The sequence below is a fragment of the Euprymna scolopes genome, chromosome 1, assembly GCF_053919585.1.
Source record: "Euprymna scolopes isolate OS-2025 chromosome 1, ASM5391958v1, whole genome shotgun sequence".
NCBI lineage: Eukaryota > Metazoa > Mollusca > Cephalopoda > Sepiida > Sepiolidae > Euprymna > Euprymna scolopes.
This window is the reverse complement of record NC_136482.1, coordinates 160,540,354-160,564,888: the sequence shown is the minus strand read 5'-3', so window position 1 is coordinate 160,564,888 and position 24,535 is coordinate 160,540,354. Positions and strand designations below refer to the sequence as shown.

The window sequence follows — 24,535 nt, the reverse complement described above, 5'->3', positions numbered from 1 at the left end:
AGTACCTGTTAGGGTCCCAACTATGGGTTAAATAGAAACCGACTTGAAAAAAAAAATATATATATTCTATCAAAAAATTTATTTTCAAAATCACTGGATTCGGCATTAAATAACCTGAAAAGGGTTGATATGCCGTAAAACAGAAACAACCAACAACCATATCGTGTTCGCATGCAATGGAATAAACATGATCTTCAAATATCACCTGGACTCTGTAATCTTAAACGTTCGATTTCGACGCCTGAACTTTTAGATAGATTCGTCTCGTACCTAAGAATTTTTGGGTGCTAGTGCACTTATTGATCTGCGCTATTTTTTAAATAGTATTTTCAAGTTTAATTAAAGTTTTATATCTGTTTTTATTAAGTTGTAAGGTTAATCTACAGAATAGGTACAAAACATCCTTCTCTTCCCATGTTAAGAATGGCTTTCTAAATGATAACGTTATTATTTCAGCACAGGTTAATAAGTACACTAGTACCGACCCCCCCCCTCCGGTCAATAATAATAACGTTCTGATGTTTAAAGAGAACTGGTCTGTTTTCATAGCCTCTGTAAATTCAATTTTTTTTCTTTTTTTTAAGAAAAAATTGATACATAAAAAAAAAAAAAAAAATTGATATCGCATGAAAAATGTCCAAAACAAACAAAAGGTAAATTTGTACATGATTCGTAAATGTATGCCAATCTATCAAAAAAAAAAAAAAAAAAAAAAAAATAGATAAATAGAAATGACATGTAAACACCATGAAAAAGTTGGTGGTTAATGAAATTGGGTGCACCTGAAAGAATCACCCCCTCCCCCCAAAAAGAACAAATATATTTTAGAAATTGGAGTGTATGGGGGTGGGGGATCAGTTTCGCATATAAAGTTTAATGTATAATGATTATCGATTCCCGAGCCTTCAACTTCCTACTGCATAGTTTTAAAAATATATAACCGAAAATAATTTTTAAAAAGAGATTAAAAAAAAAAAAAATGAGAACACTTTTTAATGCTCAAAAACGGTTTACATGTAAAAAATAAATAAAACGTAACATAATTATATGCCTTTCAATTAACTTTACTCATTAACCTTAAGTCCATGTGGCAAAACAAAAAATACCCCCTTCCCAACACAATACATAATGTACAATTAGGAAGTTAAGAAAATGGCCAAGATTTCAGTTAAAACTAAAGATTCTTATGTCTCCTTAAAACGCTTGTTGGGTCAGAAAGTGAGTTATTATTTTACGTTAGATTTTTATGTTAAACTGATTATGGCACTTCTGTATGACAGTTACATATTAGTATCATAGACGAGTTATCGACCTCCTGTTCTTAGAAAGAGAACTGCCATTTAACGGCCATTATGTGAATCTCAGATATAAACAAGTGTTTATGATAACGCAAAAATATATAACGAAATAACACAAAAATATGAAAATCGAAACATTTATTGTATAAAAAATGTATCAAAATATGATTTTAATGTATTAATATAATTTTTTTTCACAAGTGATTCATAACTAAAAATAAAATAATAAATATAAAAACATGAAACATTTATAGATTGTTTTTAGAATTATTTTTATTTTTTTTACGGTAAGGTTGTATAAAAATGTAGCAAAATATAATTTAAAAAACATGAAACATATAAATGTTTCATGTTTTTATATTTATTATTTTATTTTTAGTTATGAATCACTTGTTAAAAAAAATGGGTGCACCTGAAAGAATCACCCCCCTCCCCCCAAAATATATATATATATATTTTTGTTTTTACAATTATTTTTATTTTTTTTACGGTAAGGTTTTATAAAAATGTAGCAAAATATAATTTAAAAAACATGAAACATTTATAGATTGTTTTTAGAATTATTTTTATTTTTTTTACGGTAAGGTTTTATAAAAATGTAGCAAAATATAATTTAAAAAACATGAAACATTTATAGAAGTTTAAGAATAATTTGCCTTTTTTTTTTTTTACAGAAAGATTGTATAAAATATATAATTTTAGTTTGCACTAACTTTCAGAAAAGGAAGAGTTATTGACCCCTTACAAGTGACATCTGTCAGCGGTTCTTGAAACTGAAATATAAACATTCACCTCGTGTAACTGTCATGCATAAGTGCCCTGAAATTTTTTTTTTTTTTTTTTTTTTTTCATGCCTAATTTTTCAGGGTGGTTATATATAATCACACACGCACAAAAAAAATAGTAGAATCTCTCTTAATGTACGTTTTATGCTGAACCATCCTCTGCAAAAAAAAAAAAAAAAAACACAATTGATCAAAGAAATTAAGAAAATAATCTAGAGTTATATGAAAAAAAATTGGTCATATATTCTTTAAAATGTTATTTTGTCTGGAAGTAAGTGATCATTTTACGTGTATGTATATATACATACTAGCAGGAGAACCGATGGAAACCAAAACCTAAAGACAGTGAGTGAAGTACGATAACCATTAGGCAAGATTGACACAATCTTTAAAATGTTTTCAAACTTATTCTTAGCGTAAGAAAGCTGTCATGTGAATGATTTGCGCATGCGCAGTCGTGAAACAGTTGACAAGCAGATAAAAATCTGATGACCCCCCCCCCTTAGCAGCTCATTTTTCCAGGTGAAAACTGATTAAAACGTTTCCCACATGTTTGAATACCCTATATACCAAATTTCAAGTCTGTAGATTAAAAATTTGTTGAGTATGTAGGTTGAGAGTTGTCCTCACGCGCGTAGATGGCCTATGCCCCTCCAGGGACTCGAGGGCTATGGATGGACGCCACCATCAAGAATCGAAACCAAAACGTATAGCTAATAATTTACTTTTTTCTTTGACGTTAATACCTGAGATATGAAGACGTATTTGCTGCAAGGCTAAATATTCAAACCTAAACCAATAGCTATTACGTTACACAAATATTCGTAATGCCGTCATTTGATCTTCACCTGGCAAATCCTTTTTTTTTTCTTGTAATTTTCACGTTTGCACCAATTTTCCCCAGCTAAAACCCAAATATAAAGTTTCGCACAAGTTTGAATAAATATATATACACATACATGAGTATATATAGAAAGAGTTTTGTGTTTACTATAACCTTTTTATGCAAATATTACACAAGTATAAATCACGTAGAATATCTGCATGAATATAATTACACGTTAACTAAAGATGATCATCCCATAATAAAACTGAAAGCACTAATAAGGAATTAACTAAAATGAATGTTTAAAAGAATATGCAAATTAGCTAGATTTTTTGCAGATGAATACAATTCCACAAACCATATATAACAAAGTTTATTTTCTTTTTAAATAAATAGAAAAGAGGGTTTTTAATATGAATATCAATACACAAAAAAAAAAACAAATTTATAGGAGTATGTGTGTATGTGTGTATATATATATATATATATATATATATATATATATATATATATATATATATACATACACCCACACCTACTAAGGGGGGTAAAATACTCTTAAATAGGATATTTTAATTTGTCCAAATTCCACATATATTATTATAGTCATGATTTCAAAAGTAAAAAAAAATGTATTTGGGTGCCATCAGCTAGAATCAAAACCGAAATCAAAACTGTAGCATTCAAAGCTGGTGATGTTACCACTGTACCAACATGACATGCATATGAACCGATTAAAAATAAACGAAGATGAACGTACAAAATGCATAACGATTTTTTTCAATTTTTACCCCCTTAAAAACTATTTTAACTGGCTAAAGACCCATAAAAGAAGGGTCCATAAAAATCCCCAATCATTTGAGGCCCATAGCGCCGCTCTGCAACTTTTTGTTTTGAAAGAGATAGTTTGAAAATATGGAGACAGACATAGTGAGTTTTATATATTGGATGAAGCTGGTCCCTTACCAAGTATTTCATGTAATCACCTAAAAGAAAAAAAAAAAAATAGAATCTCCTTTTTATTTTTGAGTACAGGGCTCCAATAATCCTCTTTTATTCTTTTTAGTTATTTGCATTAAATGGCTTCATGCCTTGTCTGTAGTAAGTTCCATAAAATACATTTATTATGATTTCCGGATTCATATTTCGTATATGCAAATTTTGGCTCATTCTTAGAGCATATAACACTTTAATCAGTAAGTTCCAAGCTTAACTAATAACTCGGGCTAGGACAGCAGGATATTCTTTTCATTGTTTTGACTCTTGAGTGTGTATCCGTTGATCTCTTATATGCTTTTATATAGAGTGATGTGGTCTGTGTCGGATATGTACTTAAGAGTCAAAACAACAAAAAAGAGTGTTGTCATAGCCTTACTAATAACACAATAACTTTTAAACAAAATTCAACTTTATTTGTCAGCATAATCTCCTTCTAGGATGATATACAGATTTTAACGCTTCAAAATCACTTGGTCAAAAATAGGCTCCAATCCTTGTCCCGTCGCCAATGTTGTATCTCTGTGCCTGTTTTACAAATATTTTAATGGAATGTGCTCTGATGAACTCCTTGCACTTGTGCCCCCCTTGACATACATATCCCTGACAAACCCGCTTAGCAACAAAATCTCACCCGTCACTGTTGAGGTCCCTAAACGCCAGAAAGCCTTCTACTCTAATAGTTTCTTCCCTCAAACAGCTAGACTTTGGAATTCCCTTCCTGCTGCCTGCTTCCCTGACTGTACTGATATGCAGAAGTTTAAATGTAACGTAAACCAACATCTTGTTACTCTTTCCTAGGTATGGTCCCAATTAGTAGCCCCTTACGTTCAAGTGGTGATATGTCTTGTTAGGGATGAACGTGAGTAAAAAAAAAAAAAAAAAAAAAATCTGGCGCCTCCCAAAATATGAAGACTAAAACCTTGCCTGCTGATGTTTGGTCCCTTTGGCCATCTTTCACCGACTTTTCCACTCAGCTGATTGATGATCTGACTCAAAGATGAAGTGGTGGATCAATGTTTCATCTATTGTTGTGGAGGCTGACAAATATTTTTTATTCAGCGTTCTTAACTAGATGTAACTGATATTAGCTTGAGTTTTATAAAAGAGGTTGCGACATGAAGCCATTGGTACACAAAGTAATGACCTATTAACCTAGTGTGCACTGAAAATACACCTCTCTGCGTCAGAGCTAAGTGTATCCGTGTTATCTCTGCTCCTCCCTTCCAGTCCAGAATATTGTTCTCCTAAACTTGTAGTCCGAGCATGAGAGTATCACTTTTCAATTTCTCAAAGAAGTTGAATCCTTACGTATTGGATCAAAGTTTGCAAGGTCTTTCCTCGTGCAAGTTTGATCAGCATTGGAGATTGATGTAGCTCAGTGTATTGTATTCACAATCCTCTGGCTACTGGTTTCACCTTAAATCCAAAACTCACTCTGATTAAACAGTATGTTTCTAAATAACCTTCCACCTTGAATAAAGCGCGTAGGAGCTGCTTTACACGAGTTTGGAATCCTGTCACAAAAGCGCACATTTGGTCAGGAACTCCTCCCAATAAGATTGTCAGTTTACTGATTCAGTTGGGTGTAGTTTGCTTGTTGAAAAGTGTTCATAAACTTGGAATGAATTTATTAAAGAGTTTGGTTTGGCAATGCTGCTTTTCGCAACATGAGAAAGTTTCCCCGAAGCAATAGTTCCAGAACCACTCCAAGATTGACAAAGATGCCTGAAAGGCCAGCTGAAAATGTGGTTACACACTATTAAAGTTGATGTCTAACCACTTTTGGTCCACAAATCTAGGGTGTTTGCAGCTAGTCCTGGAACTGGTTGCCCATAACTAACTTAGCCACTGCAGCTCGTCGTGTGTGGTTTGCATTCATTCGGTATGCTGTGTGTTCTATGTTTATCTGGTTGAATGCCGCCAAAAGTCAAATGAATTTATTGCAAATACAGAATATAGAACCTTTTTTTATGATGTCTACATTATGCTTCTCTATCTTCCAATTATTGGTCTGGTGCTATCAGATCAGGTGGTCTGAAGATATCTGCTTCCTGACTTAAATGCACCAATGTTATTGTTTTTTCCTTTCACTTTGCAAAACCAAACAATTTTTCTCTACAAAACCACCAAACTAAACCCTATGAATAAATACTTGAAGATATTAAAAAAATGAAGCATAAAAGCCTTTTTCACAAATTAATTCAACATTAAAACCTGAAAAAAATTAATTTATTTATTGCGGACTATTATCCTAATCTTTCTTAGTTGTTGTTTCACGACATTTCGGCCAACTATTCCTCTGGCCTGAAAAGAATTGGATATTTTTTTCTAAGTTTTAGGTATTATACATCCGAAGCCATGTTGGTGGAAACAATGCCAACAGTAGTGGCCTGTTGTGTATTTTTCAACTTTTAGTTGGACATACAAACACCTACTTTCCCATTATATATTAGAAGATATATATATATATATGTTCAACACTTTTGAGTTTGTTTTACACAGCTGTATTCTATGTGTTTGTATGAATATAGCATTATATGTGAATTTTTTTTCCATTTAAACTCTTATTTTATCATTTTGAGTGATTATAGCCATGTAAAAGAAACGAAAGCATTTAAATTATGCAACTAGGGTTAGTGATAAGACACTTTTAAGAGGTGGGCTTGTTACTCTAACCTGGATTTACTGATAGGGAAATTTTTTTTATACTAACTTTTCAGAAAAAAAAAATATCAAGAATTTGGAAGACTAACTAGTCTAAAATGCAAGAATGGTCTGGAAATGAGATCATTTGATGTTAAAATTTATATGCAAACTGATCCCCTAACCCACCCATTCTAAATTCTTATTTACTTTTTTACACCAAAATTTTTCGATGTTCTCACTTAATTGTCTAAAAAAAATGTAGAATCTTTTTTATTTTTTTTAATTGGCTTCCAAAAAGTAATTTTGAAGTTTAAAAATTGAGCTCATTTAAAAAATCAGTATTTCTCGAAGTATCCACTATTTTATAAAAGAGCCACAAGCTGCATTGGCGGACCTGAACGAGCCCCTCCTCCCCTCGGACCTGAATGAGCTTTCCCCCCTCGGACCTGAACGAACTTTCCCTCCTCGGACCTGAACCTAAAATTAATTCCTTTTTATATTTTATTTTTTTCTGCAGATTATCATCTTATTTCAAGTTTGACTTTCATATTAGCAGGGAAATTTTTTTAAAAAGTTTATTTAATGACTTTTAATGTGGGGGATAACTTTTCAATTATAACATTCTAATAAATTGATACCCCACTTTGTGGTCAATCAACACAACTCTCCTTATTAAGGTTTCACATGTTCGCTGTGGTGAAAAATGCAATAATTCAAATGTTTTTGTAAAACAAAAAATAGGTCCTTATGCATTTTTGGTACTGCACTACTTTTAAATAGTTGTTATAGGTCAAATTTAAACGTTATAATTGAAAAATGACCCCCAACGTTAAGTTATTAAATAAACTTTAAAAAAAAATTATGAAGTTCAATAGTTAAACTACCACTGAGAATTTTTGCATCTCATAAATATATTTTCTGAAACTACAACTAAGTTTTAATATAAGACTGATTTCAAACAGTCTGGCTAAAGTTTTTCTATTTATTTCATAAAATAAAGAATGGCATAATCAGTAAGTTAGAGTGCATCATATTGAGTTTCCATTTTTGACATGGCTTTTAAAACATTTACCACAGAATGTAATCACGACTTTTTATCATGACAGTATTGCCTTAATGCTATAAGATGAAGCATCCTCCACTGATGCTGCTACAAAACACCAGCCTGTTTTTTTACTGAGTTGGAAGAATGCACTTTCTTACTTTCCCATATTAACCCTTTATAACCTGAATTGGTGAGGAGCAAAGTGTAGTATCTGTTCTGATAATACACTTCACCTTTTCTGACGTCGATTAATGAAGGAGAACTCCTTCTAGATTGAGGCAATTTTTATTTTTTGTTCCTATTCAGAATGTCCCTTTTTGGGAGCTGGATTTTCCCCACATTAAAAACGACCTTGTGTCTAACTCATCCCTCATGGGGAGGCAAGTAAATAGGAACCTGAATGTATGTAGATGATGAAAAAATATATTTATTGTTAATTTTAGTTAGTTCAATACTATGATTGTCTTCAAACTGGAAAAATTATGAAGTTCAACAGTTAAACTACCACTGTGAATTTTTGCATCTCATAAACTTACCTTGATTATTATCCATAGTGCTTGAAAAAAGTGTGTTTATGGCAACAAATGAAATCCTCCACTCTCCGAGACAGATGGCGGCATACTGAATGTAAGTAATGGACAGTTGCAATCTTGAGGTATCTGGCATCTACCCAGATTCTGAACTAATACGTACAAGGTGTGTTTGAATCGATTCCTACTTTATTTATGCCGTTATATTCATTTATTTACGACTGAAGAATTAGTTTAACCAGATCATAAAGGGTTAAGCACGTCGCTAGTTTTATAATCAGCAGCTGCTGCTGCTAATGGAATATTAGCATTAATCGTTTTAGAAAAACAATATTTGTACTTGTTTCGGCATTCACCTTGGAGCAGTTTGTCTGGCTCCATCCAAATAATTTATTGCGTCCCGAGTGAATGTTGACCAGTTCATTACAGTAGCAGATATGTGTTAATCAATCACTGTTCCAGTGGTGACAGCCATACCAGCAAAGGTCCAGGATCAGCACCATATCTTGTTTCATCATTCTGAGCCAAGTTTTTAGCTGACCTCAGCATTGTTTTTTTTTCCGACTCTGAGGAGGGGCTTGATTCAATGGCTTTTCTCCCTTGTTTTAATTTTCTTATCACTTTGTTTTTGCTGGGAATGAGGCATTCTTCCGGATGCCAAACATTCCCCCATTAGTTTTAGTTACTTCAACCGAGAGATCTTTTTAAGATTCTAACCGTCCCTTGAAGTGCTATTTTGTGTTTCTCTTGCACTTGGTTCGCCGGGTATATCTGCCAAGATAGTTTTTATAATGACTGGAGTGGAGATCTTAAGGTTCCAGTTTCTTTTCACGTCGTACATAAGTCCTTGGTATTTTGTTATTTTCTCCCTCTCAGCTCTGTTAAGGTCAGCATCATTAGGGACGCTTACTTCAACTAGGGTTGCTACTTTGTCCCTCGTCCCATATCACTGTCAGGCTTAATAGCCCCATTTTCTAGATGTGTAGCTGTAGGAATTTCGTAGTCAGTGGATGGTGTATGACGTTCCAACTGTTTTTTCTGTTGTGGATGAAATCATTTGTGTGATGCCAAAGAACATGACCAAACCAGCAAAGATGTTTCGAGGAATATTTGCTGCAAAATGAGGATTATGTTACAACGATAATGAATGATATTTGACATAAACTGTTACCAGTGAACATGAAAGATGCGACGTAAGCTAGCAGATGTATATGAAAAAATTGAAATAGCTTAAAATATCTCAATAATGCCATATGTAGAAAGAGCTTGATGCAACAAGAAAGAATCTTTTTAAATGTTTAAAACCCCATTAAAATTAATCAGAATATGCCATTAAAAATTACCATAATCCATATAAATATGCCGCGATTCCTTAAAAATACTATGTATCCATTAAAAGAAAAAAGTTAGAGAACTCTAAGTTGAATTGTAATGCATTTTATGTACAAAAAACTAAAATCTAAATCTAGAACTGTTTAAAAATAAATATACTGCAATATTTCTTTGATATTATTGTAGATTAACACCTTCTGTTACCCCCCCCCCCACCCCCACCTCCATCATTTGATTACCTCTCCAAAATATGTGATTCTACTTTTTTTAGGAAATCATGTGTGAACACCCTGAAAAACTTTAATGAAAAATAAACAAAAATTATTTTAGAATTTTATGTAAAATAATTCCCCATTTCAGGCCATTCTATCATTTTAAGACCGTTAACCATTTTTTCTATGGGAGATAAATCCTGTGCATTTTAAAAAAAATTTTTTTTTTTTTTTTTTTTTTTTAATTAATTTTAACAATTTAAACGATTGTGGTTTATATTTATATATATCAGTAGTAGTAGAGAAAGTGAAATTATAGCGTAAATTTGTAACATAATAAAAAAAAAAATACAGACGACCTCATTTCGTAAATTGGACATATTATAAACTAGACAGTATCTAAAAAGTCCTAAGAAACAGTGATACCACTGAGCACCCCTCCCCAAAAACCTTTTGGCGGGCATACGAAAAAATGCACGCACACAAACAAACGCGTTTTCGCTTTTATATATATTAGATTATCATAAGCATAGTAGTAACTGAAACCAAAATAATAGTAAACAGCCAAAAACTATAAGGTCAAAAATGGCCCAAAATAGCACTTTTCGGGACACAGTATCTTTCCCAACCATTAGATTACAAGAGGGTTATTATTTTGGAGAACTTTTTATATACTCCCTAGATTATAATATCTAAGATTTGCGAATGGATGTTGATCGACTTTCATAAAATTCCCTCTATTTTGTCCTTTCGCGTGTTTGTTTGTCTTTTTCGTATAAAAGTGAAACTAATCAGAGCGAAGTAGGCTGCCTGGGTTTCGTACCAGGAACGTCTTGAAAGCAATTAGTTTTGATCTATGTGGGGAAAACCTTTCATATCAAACAATTGCTATTCATTTGGAGAGCTCCCCCTTTTTCGGGGGAGCTGGGTTTCTGCAACACCGTTGGAAGCAAAATATGGCAGAAACTGGCCTGCAGCCAACCTTCATTTCTGCTCCTGCGTGAATTCATTTCTGCAAGTCAACTTTTTAATCGCTTAATTTGAACGCTTTTCACTTCCTCTCGCGTCTTAGCGTAGCTGTAAGATCTGAGCTTTTCTTTTACTTTCTTCTTTTCCGCCTTCGCGTCCCAGGTTCGAGCCTGTCTGCCTACTACCCCCCCCCCCAAAAAAAATAAAACACCCATATAGTTTTTGGCTGTTTACTATTATTTTGGTTTCAGTTATCACTATGATTATGATAATCTAATATATGACCTGCTGGGGATGCAACCAAAATTTTTATCAAAACACAGAGAATGTTACATTTCCTCCCTTGGATAGCTGTAACTTCATGCAAAATTTCAGAAAAATGTAATGTGTAGTTATTAAGAACTTTGCGAACAAACAGACGAGGGTGAATTCTAAGGTCCAAATCTGACGAAGTCAGTGGACCAATAAATATAGTAAAATAATATCTGTGATGGTTATAATAGTAAGATTAATAATAATACTAGTAATAATGATAAAAATAACAATGTTTACGTGATGGAGGTATTGTAAAGAGTACACATAATTTTTTATTTATATATATATATATATATATATATATATATATATATATATATACACATACATATACACAGACATGCATATATTCATATTAATAAACAAATACACTAATCCATATTCATACACATACATAGTGGACAAGTAGAGATATAAAGCTAAAGATGTATAAATAAATATAGATAAATGAATAATAATAGTTAGACAAAACGAAAAAATAGTGCCAATAAAAGGTTAAGTATGATGAAAATAATAATAATTTAAAAATCAAAAGAAAAGATTTAATGTATATATTGAAGTCAATATGGGAATAGACAAGTTTATACGTGCATATATGCATGTATGAAAGTTTAGGTAATCTTGTAAATTATTTATTTTTTGTGGAAATATATTTTTTCAGAGGACTGAGGTCTGTATTGAGACCAATCTTTTGTGATGAACCATAGGATCCATTGGATTTTTTTTAATTTGCATACTTTTGTTGAGGGGAAATCAGTTTATCAGGAGGCATCTATTATTGTCTAGTGTATGTTCAGATAGAGTTAAGTGGTCTGCTAGTGTAGCGAAGGGGGATTTTTGTTTTTATAGTTGTTATAGTAAATTCTAAAAAGTGTTAATGTTTCTCTAATATATCCGCCATTGTTACAAATGGTGCTATATATATATATATATATATATATATATATATAATTATTTTTTTACTATAATAATTAAATACCTACAGACACTAGTGTTTCATCCTTTCGGGATTCTTCAGTGCAGGGTGTCACGATTACTACCAGTCGAACGATTCGAACCCCGCGACACGAGACATCTCTGGCTCGATTAGCGGAGGCCGTACCATTCGGCTACTATTAACCGTGTGAAATAGCGTTGAATTTTAAACATTTTAATTTAAATGTTCATTACGTCAGACATACAGTGATCAAATCGTTATACGATGATCTACGCATAAGAGCTAAATTGACCGACTTTTAATTCAACGGAAAGTGCTCAACGATAAGAAACGAATTTCTTAAAGGGGCTGTCATATTTATTTTTTTACTATAATAATTAAATACCTACAGACACTAGTGTTTCATCCTTTCGGGATTCTTCAGTGCAGGGTGTCACGATTACTACCAGTCGAACGATTCGAACCCCGCGACACGAGACATCTCTGGCTCGATTAGCGGAGGCCGTATCCATTCGGCTACTATTAACCGTGTGAAATAGCGTTGAATTTTAAACATTTTAATTTAAATGTTCATTACGTCAGACATACAGTGATCAAATCGTTATACGATGATCTACGCATAAGAGCTAAATTGACCGACTTTTAATTCAACGGAAAGTGCTCAACGATAAGAAATGAATTTCTTAAAGGGGCTGTCATATTTATTTTTTTACTATAATAATTAAATACCTACAGACACTAGTGTTTCATCCTTTCGGGATTCTTCAGTGCAGGGTGTCACGATTACTACCAGTCGAACGATTTGAACCCCGCGACACGAGACATCTCTGGCTCGATTAGCGGAGGCCGTATCCATTCGGCTACTATTAACCGTGTGAAATAGCGTTGAATTTTAAACATTTTAATTTAAATGTTCATTACGTCAGACATACAGTGATCAAATCGTTATACGATGATCTACGCATAAGAGCTAAATTGACCGACTTTTAATTCAACGGAAAGTGCTCAACGATAAGAAACGAATAAATATACAACGTTTGAAAATCCTAATCACAAAATTTCCAAAACATTTAATTTTTTTAACTACTTATCCTGTTATATATATTTATAACTAGCCTGGGTGGCCGGCATTGCCCGGGTGTTTGGAGGTGTATGTTGAGCAAAAAAAAAAAAAATAAAAAGTAGTAATAGGCAGGCAGACTTGAACCCGTACCGCAAAGGATTAAATGAACGTGAAAAAATAAGACGTGACGACTTTGCTGTTGCGCCCATCTCCAAACTGAAAGTGGTGAAGGTTTAAAATTAAGGCTAATCAATCAAAAAGAGGGGATGACTTTCGGAAATATCGGAGCGGGGTGAGAGCTACCCCTCCCTATAGAAAAGTGCCCAGTTGAGAGTGAAGGAATTAATCTTTTTAGCCAATTTTTTTATATTTATTGTTCGAAGGGTCGAGCTTCAAAACGATACTGATCTTGTGAAAATCTGTCGCCTCTGTCAAAAGTTTTAGACAGAAATGATGATGATGATTGCAACGTCTTGTCAAACGAGTGCCACTCCCTCAGACATTTAAAATCCGTGATTCCAAATGTCTGAGGGAGTATCTATACAAATATGATGTTACAGAGTCTTAGCTTTGTACGACAGCTAAGTCTCTCTCTCGGTTCAAAATGTTGAGATCCAGCAAGAGCAAGATAGCCAGCAACAAATTAAACTGCAGACCAGCTTAATGCGGGTACTGGTCTTCTGCTTTATGGTTTTTTAAATTAGAGATTTGCTTCTCCTAGAAAGGTTGCCTTCACCACGGCTTACGGGAGCCCTCTCTACCCCAATACACATACACACACACACACAAATATACATGGTGCTAGTTGGCCGTTGACCCAGAAAAGAGTTCATTCGCCCTTTGGAAGGTCTTGTTTTTAATCCTTCAGGGAGACTAGCAGCTGACAATCTGAATATTCTTATAACTATTACTAGTAATATTTTGTAATTTCTCTTTAATAGACCCCTCGTCCCCTCATTCTTATGTTGCAAAATTGTTTTTCTGATTCTTGCTGCTTTTTTTTTTTTTTTTTTTTTTACAAATTTTCTGAAGTTTTTCCTTTATTTTCAGATGGAGACCTAATCAAAGTGACCAGTGGAGTATGTCACCGAGGTACTTGGAATTCATTTACTATAACAGATGCATAAGTATTAGTGCTTTCTCATAAAGAACTATATTGTGCTTTAAGCAATTTTCATTTTTGCTGTATTGGTGAGGATTTTCTTTTTTTTTTTTTTTTTTAAATTGTTAGTTTAGTTTCTTACTGGCAAAAAATATTTTGAAAATTTGTTTGAGCATTAGAGTTTTGAATTTCATGTAGATAATTTTTTAATATTCATGTATTATTTATTTTGCTATTCTTTTTTATTTAATTCAGTGTTCACTATTATTCCATGTGTTATATTTGTTCTGTATAACATGGAGAGGAATATAAACCTTGTTTATCGCTTTATTGCAGGTTGATATTTTTTTAATTTTGAAATTGCTATCAAACACAGATATATGAAATTTGGTACACTGGTCGAGCATAACAAAGTGCCTTGTTTTATTTGATTTTTGTGGAATTTGAACAAATATTTTGAAAGTTAGGCTAATTTTTCTATTTTCTGGTAATTTTAAGTGTGTATCACTTTATTCCAAGTGTCTAAAATGTATATTTTTCAGTAATAAAACAATATTCTTACTTCATATTTCTATTTATATGAAATAAAAAAACATATCCAGTAACATTATTAACCAAAAACAATAACGAATTTCACATTATTTTGTTTAAGGAAATATTTATTTATCAACATAACTCCCATTCTTCAAAATCACTTTGAATAGCTTCTTGTCAACTGATGATGTCAATCGGCATATTTGAGACTATGTGATGCTATAGGAAACTTCCAAAATCTTCCTTCAAATTTCATCCTTCGATGAAAATTGAAAACCTCCTTCATAAATTTTCATCTTTATTATTGACCAGAGCTACTCAATTGGGTTTATATTTGGAGAATAAAGTGGCCATGTCATCAAATTTTTTCCACTATAATGCCTAATGACTTAAGGTAGGATGTTGTAGCCTTGGCTGAGTAGGATGGTGCATTGTCGTGCATAAAAATCAGTTTGCGGTGACATGCCAATGGAATGCCATCACGCCATGGTGACAAATGCTCATTTAAAAATAAAATCCAAGACTAACTTATCAGTTGGACACCTTCTGGCACTTGAAATGGTCCAATTAATTTATTGCAGGTTATTCCAACCAAAAACATGACATCTCCACCTTCCTGTTGACAATGGAATTGATGAAGGGTAGGAAATCCAAGAGGACTCCAAACTTTGGCCCACCCATCATGTCCATCAAAGCTTCCTCTACCTTATCGGTGAAAAGAACATTTTTAAAGCTGGTTTTCATGTATTTCTGAGCCCAAGCCAAATGTTTTTCTTTATGAATTTGGTTTACAACAATTCTTGCTATGGGCTTAATGCTTCTTGCAATTTCATTTAAGACATTGTAGTTGGTCTTTCTGGACAAGGAAGGTATTTTAGCCTTATCAAATATAGCAGCACTGTTGCTACTTGGCTGCTTGATAAGTTGACGGTAAATTTTTCTAACATCATGAGCAGAAACTGACTTTCTTGTGTTTTTGTCCTTCCTTTGTTTGATGTTTGGATTTTCAACAAATGAAGACAATATTCTTCGCTCTCTTCCAAGCTCCTTGGCTAGATCTACTGGAGATAAATCTTCTGCAAGGCCTGCACCAACATGTTCCTTTTCACTAGCTGTCATTTGGGAGACCTGCAATAATGTGATACATACTTAAAATTACCAGAAAATAGAAAAATTAGCATAACTTTTAAAATATTTGATCAAATTTGACAAAAATCAGGGAAATAAGGCACCTTGTTATTCTCTTCAAGTGTATCAAATTTCATATCCCTGATTAAAAAAAATATGTACCTGCAATAAAGCGATACATAGGTTTATATTAACGTATATATTATGTACGTGTCTAAACTAGTGCATTGTCTAGTGGTATAAAGCTTACAATAACAGATACAGTTTGACAATGAACATGTATATTTGCAACAGAAAGGGATAAATAATAGTTCTCGGGGGTTGTAACATCGGATCAATCAGAGAAACATACTTGATCCATCCCTGATCTTGTTTGACGGATCCTCAGGAAAAGCTGCAAAGATGATTCATCCCAATGAATTAACAAATCTCGGGTTGTCTTTTCAGCAACTTTATTTACCGATGTTTCCCCATTGGAAAGCTGCCGCTGGTCCTAGACTAACGCATTTTGATACCCTCTACTGGGGGCCATCACCGTCTGTGGACCGTCTTTCTCCCTCTCTCGATTCCGACTGCACCTGCTTTCTCTCGCTCCCGATCTCTGACTCCTCAAAATCATGTGTCTTTTCTAAGCTCTATCTGAAGACCATGTCACTTTAAATGACCTCTATGCAAGACTGTCAGACTCTAAAGGCTAACATATTTTAAAATTTTTTTTTTTTCTTACATTCTTTCTATTAACACATCTTAACATAAATAATTTTCTCTGTAAATATTTATTTTGTTAGCATAACATTCTGTTTTTACAAATATTGCAACGACCATAATAATGACCGACTAGCATACCTTTCAGTATTGCCCTGTTAATATCTAATGCATGTTAAATCAATGGAAATATATAATGATTTTTTTTTTTTTTTCTAACTGCTAAGAAAATTTTATAAATTAAAGTCATGGAAATAAAAACAAATGAAGCATGCATGGTTCCCCATGAGTGCACAGTGAAGGAGGCATAAAAAATAAATGACTAAGTTCAGCATTTGCAACCCTCTCCCCATCTATTTAGCCCCAAAAGTCTCCAGGGGACGTCAAATCCTGGTGAAAATGAACAAACGGTGCAGTTTTAGGCCTTAACATGTAAATTTGAGTTCTGCACCATGCGAAAAAAGAAATAAGTCCCTCCCTTAAAATCACACCAAAGACCATAACCGTGGCCGGAAACTTTGTGAGCTGTGCCCTCAAGCATTGAACTGTCCATATTTGCAGTTTGAGGGTGCTCGCTGGCAATGGTCCTGTTAAAATTTTCACTATTGGTTTCTTTGTCATCATTAAGTTTAATCTATCAAAAGCTTTTTGTTTTTCTGACCAGATGAATTCATTCTTTTATTATAAACTAGCCTGGGTGCCCGCCATTGCCCGGGTCTTTGGAGGTGTGTGTTGAGCAAAAAAAAAAAAAAAAAGTGGTGGCAGGCAGGCTCGAACCCATACCGCGTAGGAGGAAAAGAATGTGAAAAAAAAAGTCCATCGTTAACCGGAAGTGGCGACAGTTTAAATTAAGGCTAGTCAATCAAAAAGAGAGGATGACTTTCGAAAATATCGGCAAAAATAGCGACCCCCGCCCCTCCCTCCTTGTAGAAAAGTGCCCAGTTGAGGATGAAGAAATTAATGTTTTTAGCCAATTTTTCGATATTTGTCGTCCAAAGGATCAAGCTTCAAAATGATGCCTATCTCATAAAAATCCGTCGCATCTGTCAAAAGTTTTAGGTAGATATACAAACATACATACATACAAACAGACAGGTGAGATTTATATTATACATTTGCAAACAGTTGAGTCGAGTTTGTACATTTTGGTAAATATCACCTGTAGAAATTAATCGTTCACAAGAAAGATTAAAGTTCAATTTTTTTTTTTTTAATGTAGGTGTAGATATTTTTTATGGTATTTTTTTTTTCTATGATGACCTGTCTGATGTACCTTTTTTGAAATGGGATAACCTAAAAAATGATATTTCAATATTATTGTTTAAACATTGTTTTCCCCATTTATTGTCATTCCAGATTAATTTATTCAAAATGTTGATTTTTTTTTGTTTTTCATTTATTTCTGTTAGTATATTCTGTGCATTTATCATCATTGCAAATAGACCATATTTTGTTCAATGGTCTTTTGAAATGTGGCTTCTGCTGCTTTTATTTCATAAGGCATCTTTTCCATTTTAATAACTCATCTTCTATATATAATAAAAGAGGCGCAGTTTTTCTCCTTTGGACCAAAATACCATAGGTTTACAACAGCAGAGGCCACATACAAATTTATTACATCTACACCATTAGCCACTGCCTGATGTAACTTTATCATGACATTATATACAGATTTAGGCATTATACTAAGATCTTACGTTGTTTCAGAGGTACACCACGATCACAATCTCACCATCTATAGAGAAAGTAGTTCCTATTTCTCTCTCTACCTTTCCTGTACTTCAACCATTCCCATTTAACACCGACACCATTCATACTTATTCCTACTCTGCTGGGTTTTCACCGCTCTTAACTTTTTACTCGACACATACAATTACCATATCTTCCTCATACTACTACTTATAGATAATAATTTCTCCCTTGTCAAAATCCGCTCCCGCTGATTGGCTGATCAGTATACATTCTATAATTCTGCTATTTGCTTCTCCACCCTTTAAACGAACAGTTCAAAACTTATAATCATGCCACCATGTTTTTGCATATCCGTTCATTACATTACTTTACGAACCTTATGCTCTACATTTAGTCTTACTCACTCCCGTCTTCGTTATTTCTACATATTTCTATTTATTTATGCTATATTTACTTACTTAGACCGTATTTTCTTTTCTTCCGAACTAGCTAATTACACCGACCAGTGAGCAAAAGTGAGAGACAGACATTTACAGAATTCCACTCACTCCTGTCTTCGTCGTCTTTATTTACTTAGACTCTATTTTCTTTTCTTACGAACTTGAAGATTACACCGACCAGCGAGCGACAGAAAGAAGGAGACACAGGAAGGGTGATAGAGAGAGATAGAGAGATCAGCCGTGTTACAATTTTATTCAGGTCACTCATTCAATCCTGCGTTATAATGGTAAATTCTAAAGCAATTACAGTGACAAGTTACTGTGGCTGATTCGATAGCGCGCTTGCTTTTTAATTCGCCCCATTTTCTAATTGGTGTTCGAGCCTAGGAACTGCTGGTAACTTTTTTTTTTTTTTTTAAAACACTTTTTTCTTTTTCGTATAACTAACCGGTAGACATTAACACATCTTCAATGGCTACTCTCCACAAAATAGCCTAGTCCAAGTACATTTTATTGGGAGGGGAGGGTTACAGCCACTGTAGTTTAAAATTCGCTCTAAGCACCTCCAAAAGTGGTATTTAAACAACTGGACGCTTAATTGAATTTAGGAGGCTTAATTCCTCAACTTCGAAGTAGATGATTTATTCTACCACTAACCCTAAGTTCGAGTTGCACTCCAAAATTTAGAGTTAATAGTAGTCAAAGGGGATTTCGTGTGGTTTTACTAGTCAGACTTAGTAAGAAATATATTAAAGATTAGTAACCTGTCCCAAAAGTTTAGAATGTCCTAGAAACGAGGGATCATTTTAAATTTATATGAAAAATGATCTCCCACTATATTCTCAAATATTTTATTCGAAATATTCACACGTAATCGCCTAATAAAGCAAAATTTCCCTTTTTTTTTTGTTTAGAGGGGTTACTAAGGATCCTCTTTTGCTTTTAAATATAGTTAGAATTTATTTTTTAAATTGACAAACTTAATGTTTTCCCTTTGTGTATATTCTCAAAGACTTTCATCTTTTGCTATTTTCCCTTATATACACATCTGCCATTTTTTACTCCCCCCCCCCGATCTCCCCTTATGAATGGTTTAAAAAATTGGTGCCCATGTTTTGCAGATTTTTGTGATAAAAAATTTTATTTTGCAAATATTAATGCATCCTATATTTATGGAGAATTTATTTGGTAATATTCAATATTTAGGTACGCCATTATTGTGAGGTTTAATTTTTAATATATTTCAATTTAATTTTTATTATAACCACTATTTTATTATATGATTTATTTCTTGCAAAACAAAATATACCCTCTCCGAAAATCAGATAAAACTAGCTGATAAAATGTGAAAGCCTTCTGGCGAGCTAACCGCTTCAATATAATTCCAGAAATATATAGTGAGAAGACACGGATCATTTTTTGGTACTAGTGCACTTATTGACCCGTGCTGAAATAATGTTATTATTTAAAAAGCCATTCTTAACATGGGGAGGGGAGGGTGTTTTGTACCTATTTTACAGTTTAAATTTACAATTGAATAAAAAAACAAAACTTTAATTAAACTTGGAAATGCGATTTAAAAAAATAGCACGGATTAGTAAGTGCACTAGCACCCATTTTTTATATTGAATATACTATATTCATATTATGATTTATTTCTTGCAAAACAAAATATACCCTCTCCGAAAATCAGGTAAAACTAACTGATAAAATGTGAAAGCCTTTTGGCGAGCTAACCGCTTCAATATAATTCCAGAAATATATAGTGAGAAGACACGGAACATTTTTTATATTAAATATACTATATTCATAGTTTGTTTTTTTTTTATGTAGGGTTGGATGTTAAAATATGGTGTTTTTCTTTTTTCAAAAACCACTAATACAAAACCAAAAAATTGGAGATTTTTTTTTTTTTGTTTTGTATTAGTGGTTTTTGAAAATTTCAGATGACAAAAAATAAAAATCTAGCGATTATCTGGAGATTTCTTTTCCCTGATCTAGTGGGTTTTTTAAAATCTCAGTTGGCACCACTGGCTGAGGGTTGCTCAATATCCTTATTACACCACCTATCTCCACCCGTTCTTGACATTCCGATAGTCGTTTTTACCATGAGGAGTTGGGGGTGTCTATTCCAAAAGTCGTTTGTAACATGAGGAGGTTGAGGGTTGGGCAACAACAACAACACCAACTACACCCACTTTAATTTTTTTTTTTTTGAAAGGGGGCACGCTTCCACCGAGCAACGCCGATTAGCGATACTGCTAGTTTTAAATATTTTCTTTTTATCTGTAAATAGTTCAAATGGTTGGAAACGCAGCTAGAGTGCTAAATATTTTGGTTTCGATTCTAGTTAATGGCACTGAAATCATGTTTTTGATCTTTTGAAATCAGGAATATACATTTTGTACAATACAATGTCTTGTGCTATTTTCCTCTATGTGCATTTCTGCGATTGTTACCTACCCTCCCCGATCTCCCTTTAGTTAAAAATTCTGGTGCCCATGTTTTGCAGATTTTTGTCAAAAAATTTATTTTGAAAATATTTATTCATCCTATATTTAGCCGTTCTTACCATGAGGAGTTGGGAGTTGGACAACAACAATAACAACCTTACTTTAATTTTTTTTGAGAGGGTGCACGCTTCACTGAGCAATGCCGGTTAGCGGGTACTGCTAGTTTGGTATATTTATCCTACTTCTTTGAAGTTATTGTATATTGGTATTTGTTAGTCTGCCGCTTTCACATCTATTTTTGTAAAAAAAAAAAAAAAAAAAATTCCTCAATATTCAGCTAATATACTTCCTAACTGCCAATGTCTCTGCTACCAGAAGTGCAAATCAGTTTCTTTGCTTTTTTTCTCTCATGTCTATATCTCCCCTGTGTATATACTTTTTTTTTTTTACATTTTTCCAATCATTCCTTTTTTATTTAATAAACATTGGAAAGTATTTTTAGTCTTATTTTAATTAAGAATTATTGAAATTTAAAAAAAAATTTTTTTATTAAGGCAAAGAATCAAAACTAACTATTTGGGGAATATAATCTATTGGATTCAATTTTTTTTTTTTTTTATGATGTTTGAAATTTTGTTATTTTGATTACAATAATTTTATTTTTATACTTTCTATATTTATTATATAGATTTATTTTTATAATTTCATAGACATATTTCTTATAAAATTTCAAATGAAATAAAAGCTTATTTTTTTTTTAGTTTTGTTATTAGAAGTGCAAATAAAGACTAATTGTTATTTTTTTTCTTTTTTATAATTTTAATTTTTATTGTATATTTTTTAATAATATCCTTTTCTTGTATTTTACTTCAATAAATCGCTTCACAATAAAAGTACTGGAGAACAATAAAAGTGAAGGAACTGATTTGCCTTGTCAGCGTTTCCGGTAGCAGACACACCGGAAGTTAGGAAGTATGGTATTGGACTATTACTAAAAATTCATTAGTTCATGTAATACAATTAAGAAAGGGTCATTAAGAAATTATGAACAATAGTGTTTTAGGTAAAAGATACAAAGAAAGGTTGTTATTTCTGACTGTTAGACAGTTTGTAGTTTTGCTTTAGGTCGTGATATTCCCCCCCCCCCTCCCGTGAGAATATTAACTTTGTGGTTTATATAATGGGTGCTAGTGGAGAGAGTGATCCGCGCTATTTTTTAAATCGTATTTCCAAGTTTAATTAAAGTTTTATGATATGTTTTTTAATTCAATTGTAAGAGTGAAGTATAGAATAGATACAAAACACCCTCCCCATGTTAAGAATGGCTTTTTAAATAATAATAATGTTATTATTTACGTCTGGATCACTCTCTGCACTAGTACCATATAATGGTTAGAGTTATGTGTAAGTCTCCATGACACTCCCCTCCCAAGCCTTTTTTTTTTTTTTTTTTCTCTAGAACAATGGATAAAGGACCCGGGAATTTTCTTTTCCTTTTCAATTCAGCGTTGTGTTCAGTAGCTGCTTAGGGTGGTTTGATATTGAGAGTGTTGTATATCATCTCAATGATATTTTCTTTGTTAGGTGCATAGTTTGGATCATTCAACGGACATTTTCTGATCTGATCGAGACGTCTTTTATGTGTGAATTTAGGCCCTTCATTAATGTATGCCATATTTCCAAGTCTTGTCTATTTTTCCCAGAAAGACGTGTTATTTTTGTAAGTCTTGTAGAAAACTTCTCCTGAGATGTAGTGTTTCTTAGGCATGATTTTGTTTGCTTTGGTAACAGATGTTTGAAGACAGATCTTGTCTTCTGCTGGAACATAGTCTCTCTTGGGGATCATGCTGATGGTGTGTTAGGATTAGGTGCAATCCTATAAAACTGTAGAAACTGTAATGGCATTTCTGTAGGTGTGACGCATGCTTTATTGAGGGCTTGTTTTAAAGTGTTGACGAAACGTTCAGGCATCCCATTAGATCATGGGTGGTATTAGGGAGTTGTGACCTGATTAATTTGAAATGCGTTACAGAACTCCTTGAAGTTCATGGACATAAATTGCATTCTGTTGTCACTTACTAAGCAGTCGACAATCCCAAACTGGGCAAAGAGTTCATGGAGAAAATCTGACCAGTTTGTGTAGCTATCTACCACAAGCAATACCAATCCTCCAGTAGCTCTGCAAAATCTATATGAATTCTAGACCAGGATTGGTCTTTTTTTGACCATGATTTAAATGTGATTGGGGGTGCCTTTAATGTCAAAGCACAACCCTGCATCATTCAACCATATATATTTTTTTTTTTTTTTCACAAAGGAGTCACCACTTATCACGGCCCAGAGACCACTCAAGGATAAGGGTTAATGGGTATACATTAATGAGATTATAACGTAGTAATCATAAGTAGTGGAAATTTTATAAATTGGATTACTTAGACGATTCATCAAGAATTTGTTTATGTTGGACTTGAAGACAGTCAAATTGTAGTCAGCTGCAAGCAAATGGAAGAGTTCCACAGGTGTGCATTCTAAGAAAGCTTTGTTCGTGGAATCTACATTTAGGTTTAGGCACAGATAAAGAGTGTGGGAAATTATTGATTGTGGTTTTGGTTAGATGAGTGTTTTTTTTGTGAAAGTTTGGTGAGGGGAGACCATAGATTGAAGCTCAGACGAGCACTTGCCATAAAAATACTTGCCATAAAAATAACGATAAAGCAGAGACAGGCTCGCAGCATCCCTTCTGTGAGAAAAGGGTTGCAGGGAATAGAAAAGGGCATCCCCCACTAAACTACAAAGTCTATTTTTGAACTCGGTCAAGGCAGGATAAGCTGCTTCTAGTAGCTCCTGCCCAGATGTGGCAACAGTACTTCATCATTGGCAGTACCTGGCTTTTATATATAGGAAAAGAGGAGTGAGATATCTACTAGAGTGGTAGATAGATCCTATGATTTTTCCAGTGACCTTGGCAACAGATTTGATGTACGTGTTCCATTTCAGATCAGGAGTAAAGGTCAAACCCAGGAGCTTGTCAAAACATGGAGCCTCCCCAAGACGAGAGCCATTCATTTGTTTTTGAAGTCTTTATCCATCTCTGGCCAATATATATAACTACGCATGAGGTTCTTCATCCTTTTTATTTCAGGGTGACTCCTGTGAAAACTTGCGTTCTTCTTTTTTGTAACACCTTTGTGATGACGACTCTCGTTGTACAGTAGGACGTCATTGCATGTAAAAAAAACTCTTCTGAACTTTCTGGTCTATATTTGGGATTTTTTGTTTTGTAGCAATTGTAATAATTAGAATCTTTTCGTGCTTCACATTTAATTTCATGTCATATTACTGAAAGATTACTGATAACATTGCACATCATTGTTTTAATTTCACTATGCGAGGCAGCAATTACAGTTCTCGAGCGGCTCAGTTTGTCTCTGAACGAACCTTTGAAGTCCATCCACATATGCAATCTGCTTGCAGCAGAGGTACTCTAACTTGAAATTGTAATTTAATAAAATAGTGCCTCACCC

At 33.4% G+C, this 24,535-nt stretch overlaps 1 protein-coding gene across 10 annotated transcripts in view; it reads left to right on the top strand.

Moving 5' to 3' along the window:
- The window catches only part of LOC145276914 (uncharacterized), a 229,912-nt gene that overhangs the window by 1,934 nt on the left and 203,443 nt on the right, over positions 1 to 24,535 (top strand). For 7 of the 10 annotated variants that reach the window (XR_013868060.1, XM_080128431.1, XM_080128404.1 and 4 more), the window contains exon 2: positions 14,008 to 14,049. Coding sequence is in view for 6 of the 10 variants with exons in the window: in XM_080128431.1 (XP_079984557.1) it covers positions 14,008 to 14,049 (42 nt within the window). In the remaining 4 variants the exon portion in view is untranslated. Of the gene's footprint in view, positions 1 to 14,007; positions 14,149 to 24,535 lie in introns of all 10 variants that reach the window. The other 3 variants (XM_080128454.1, XM_080128447.1, XM_080128423.1) reach the window with 1 other exon arrangement.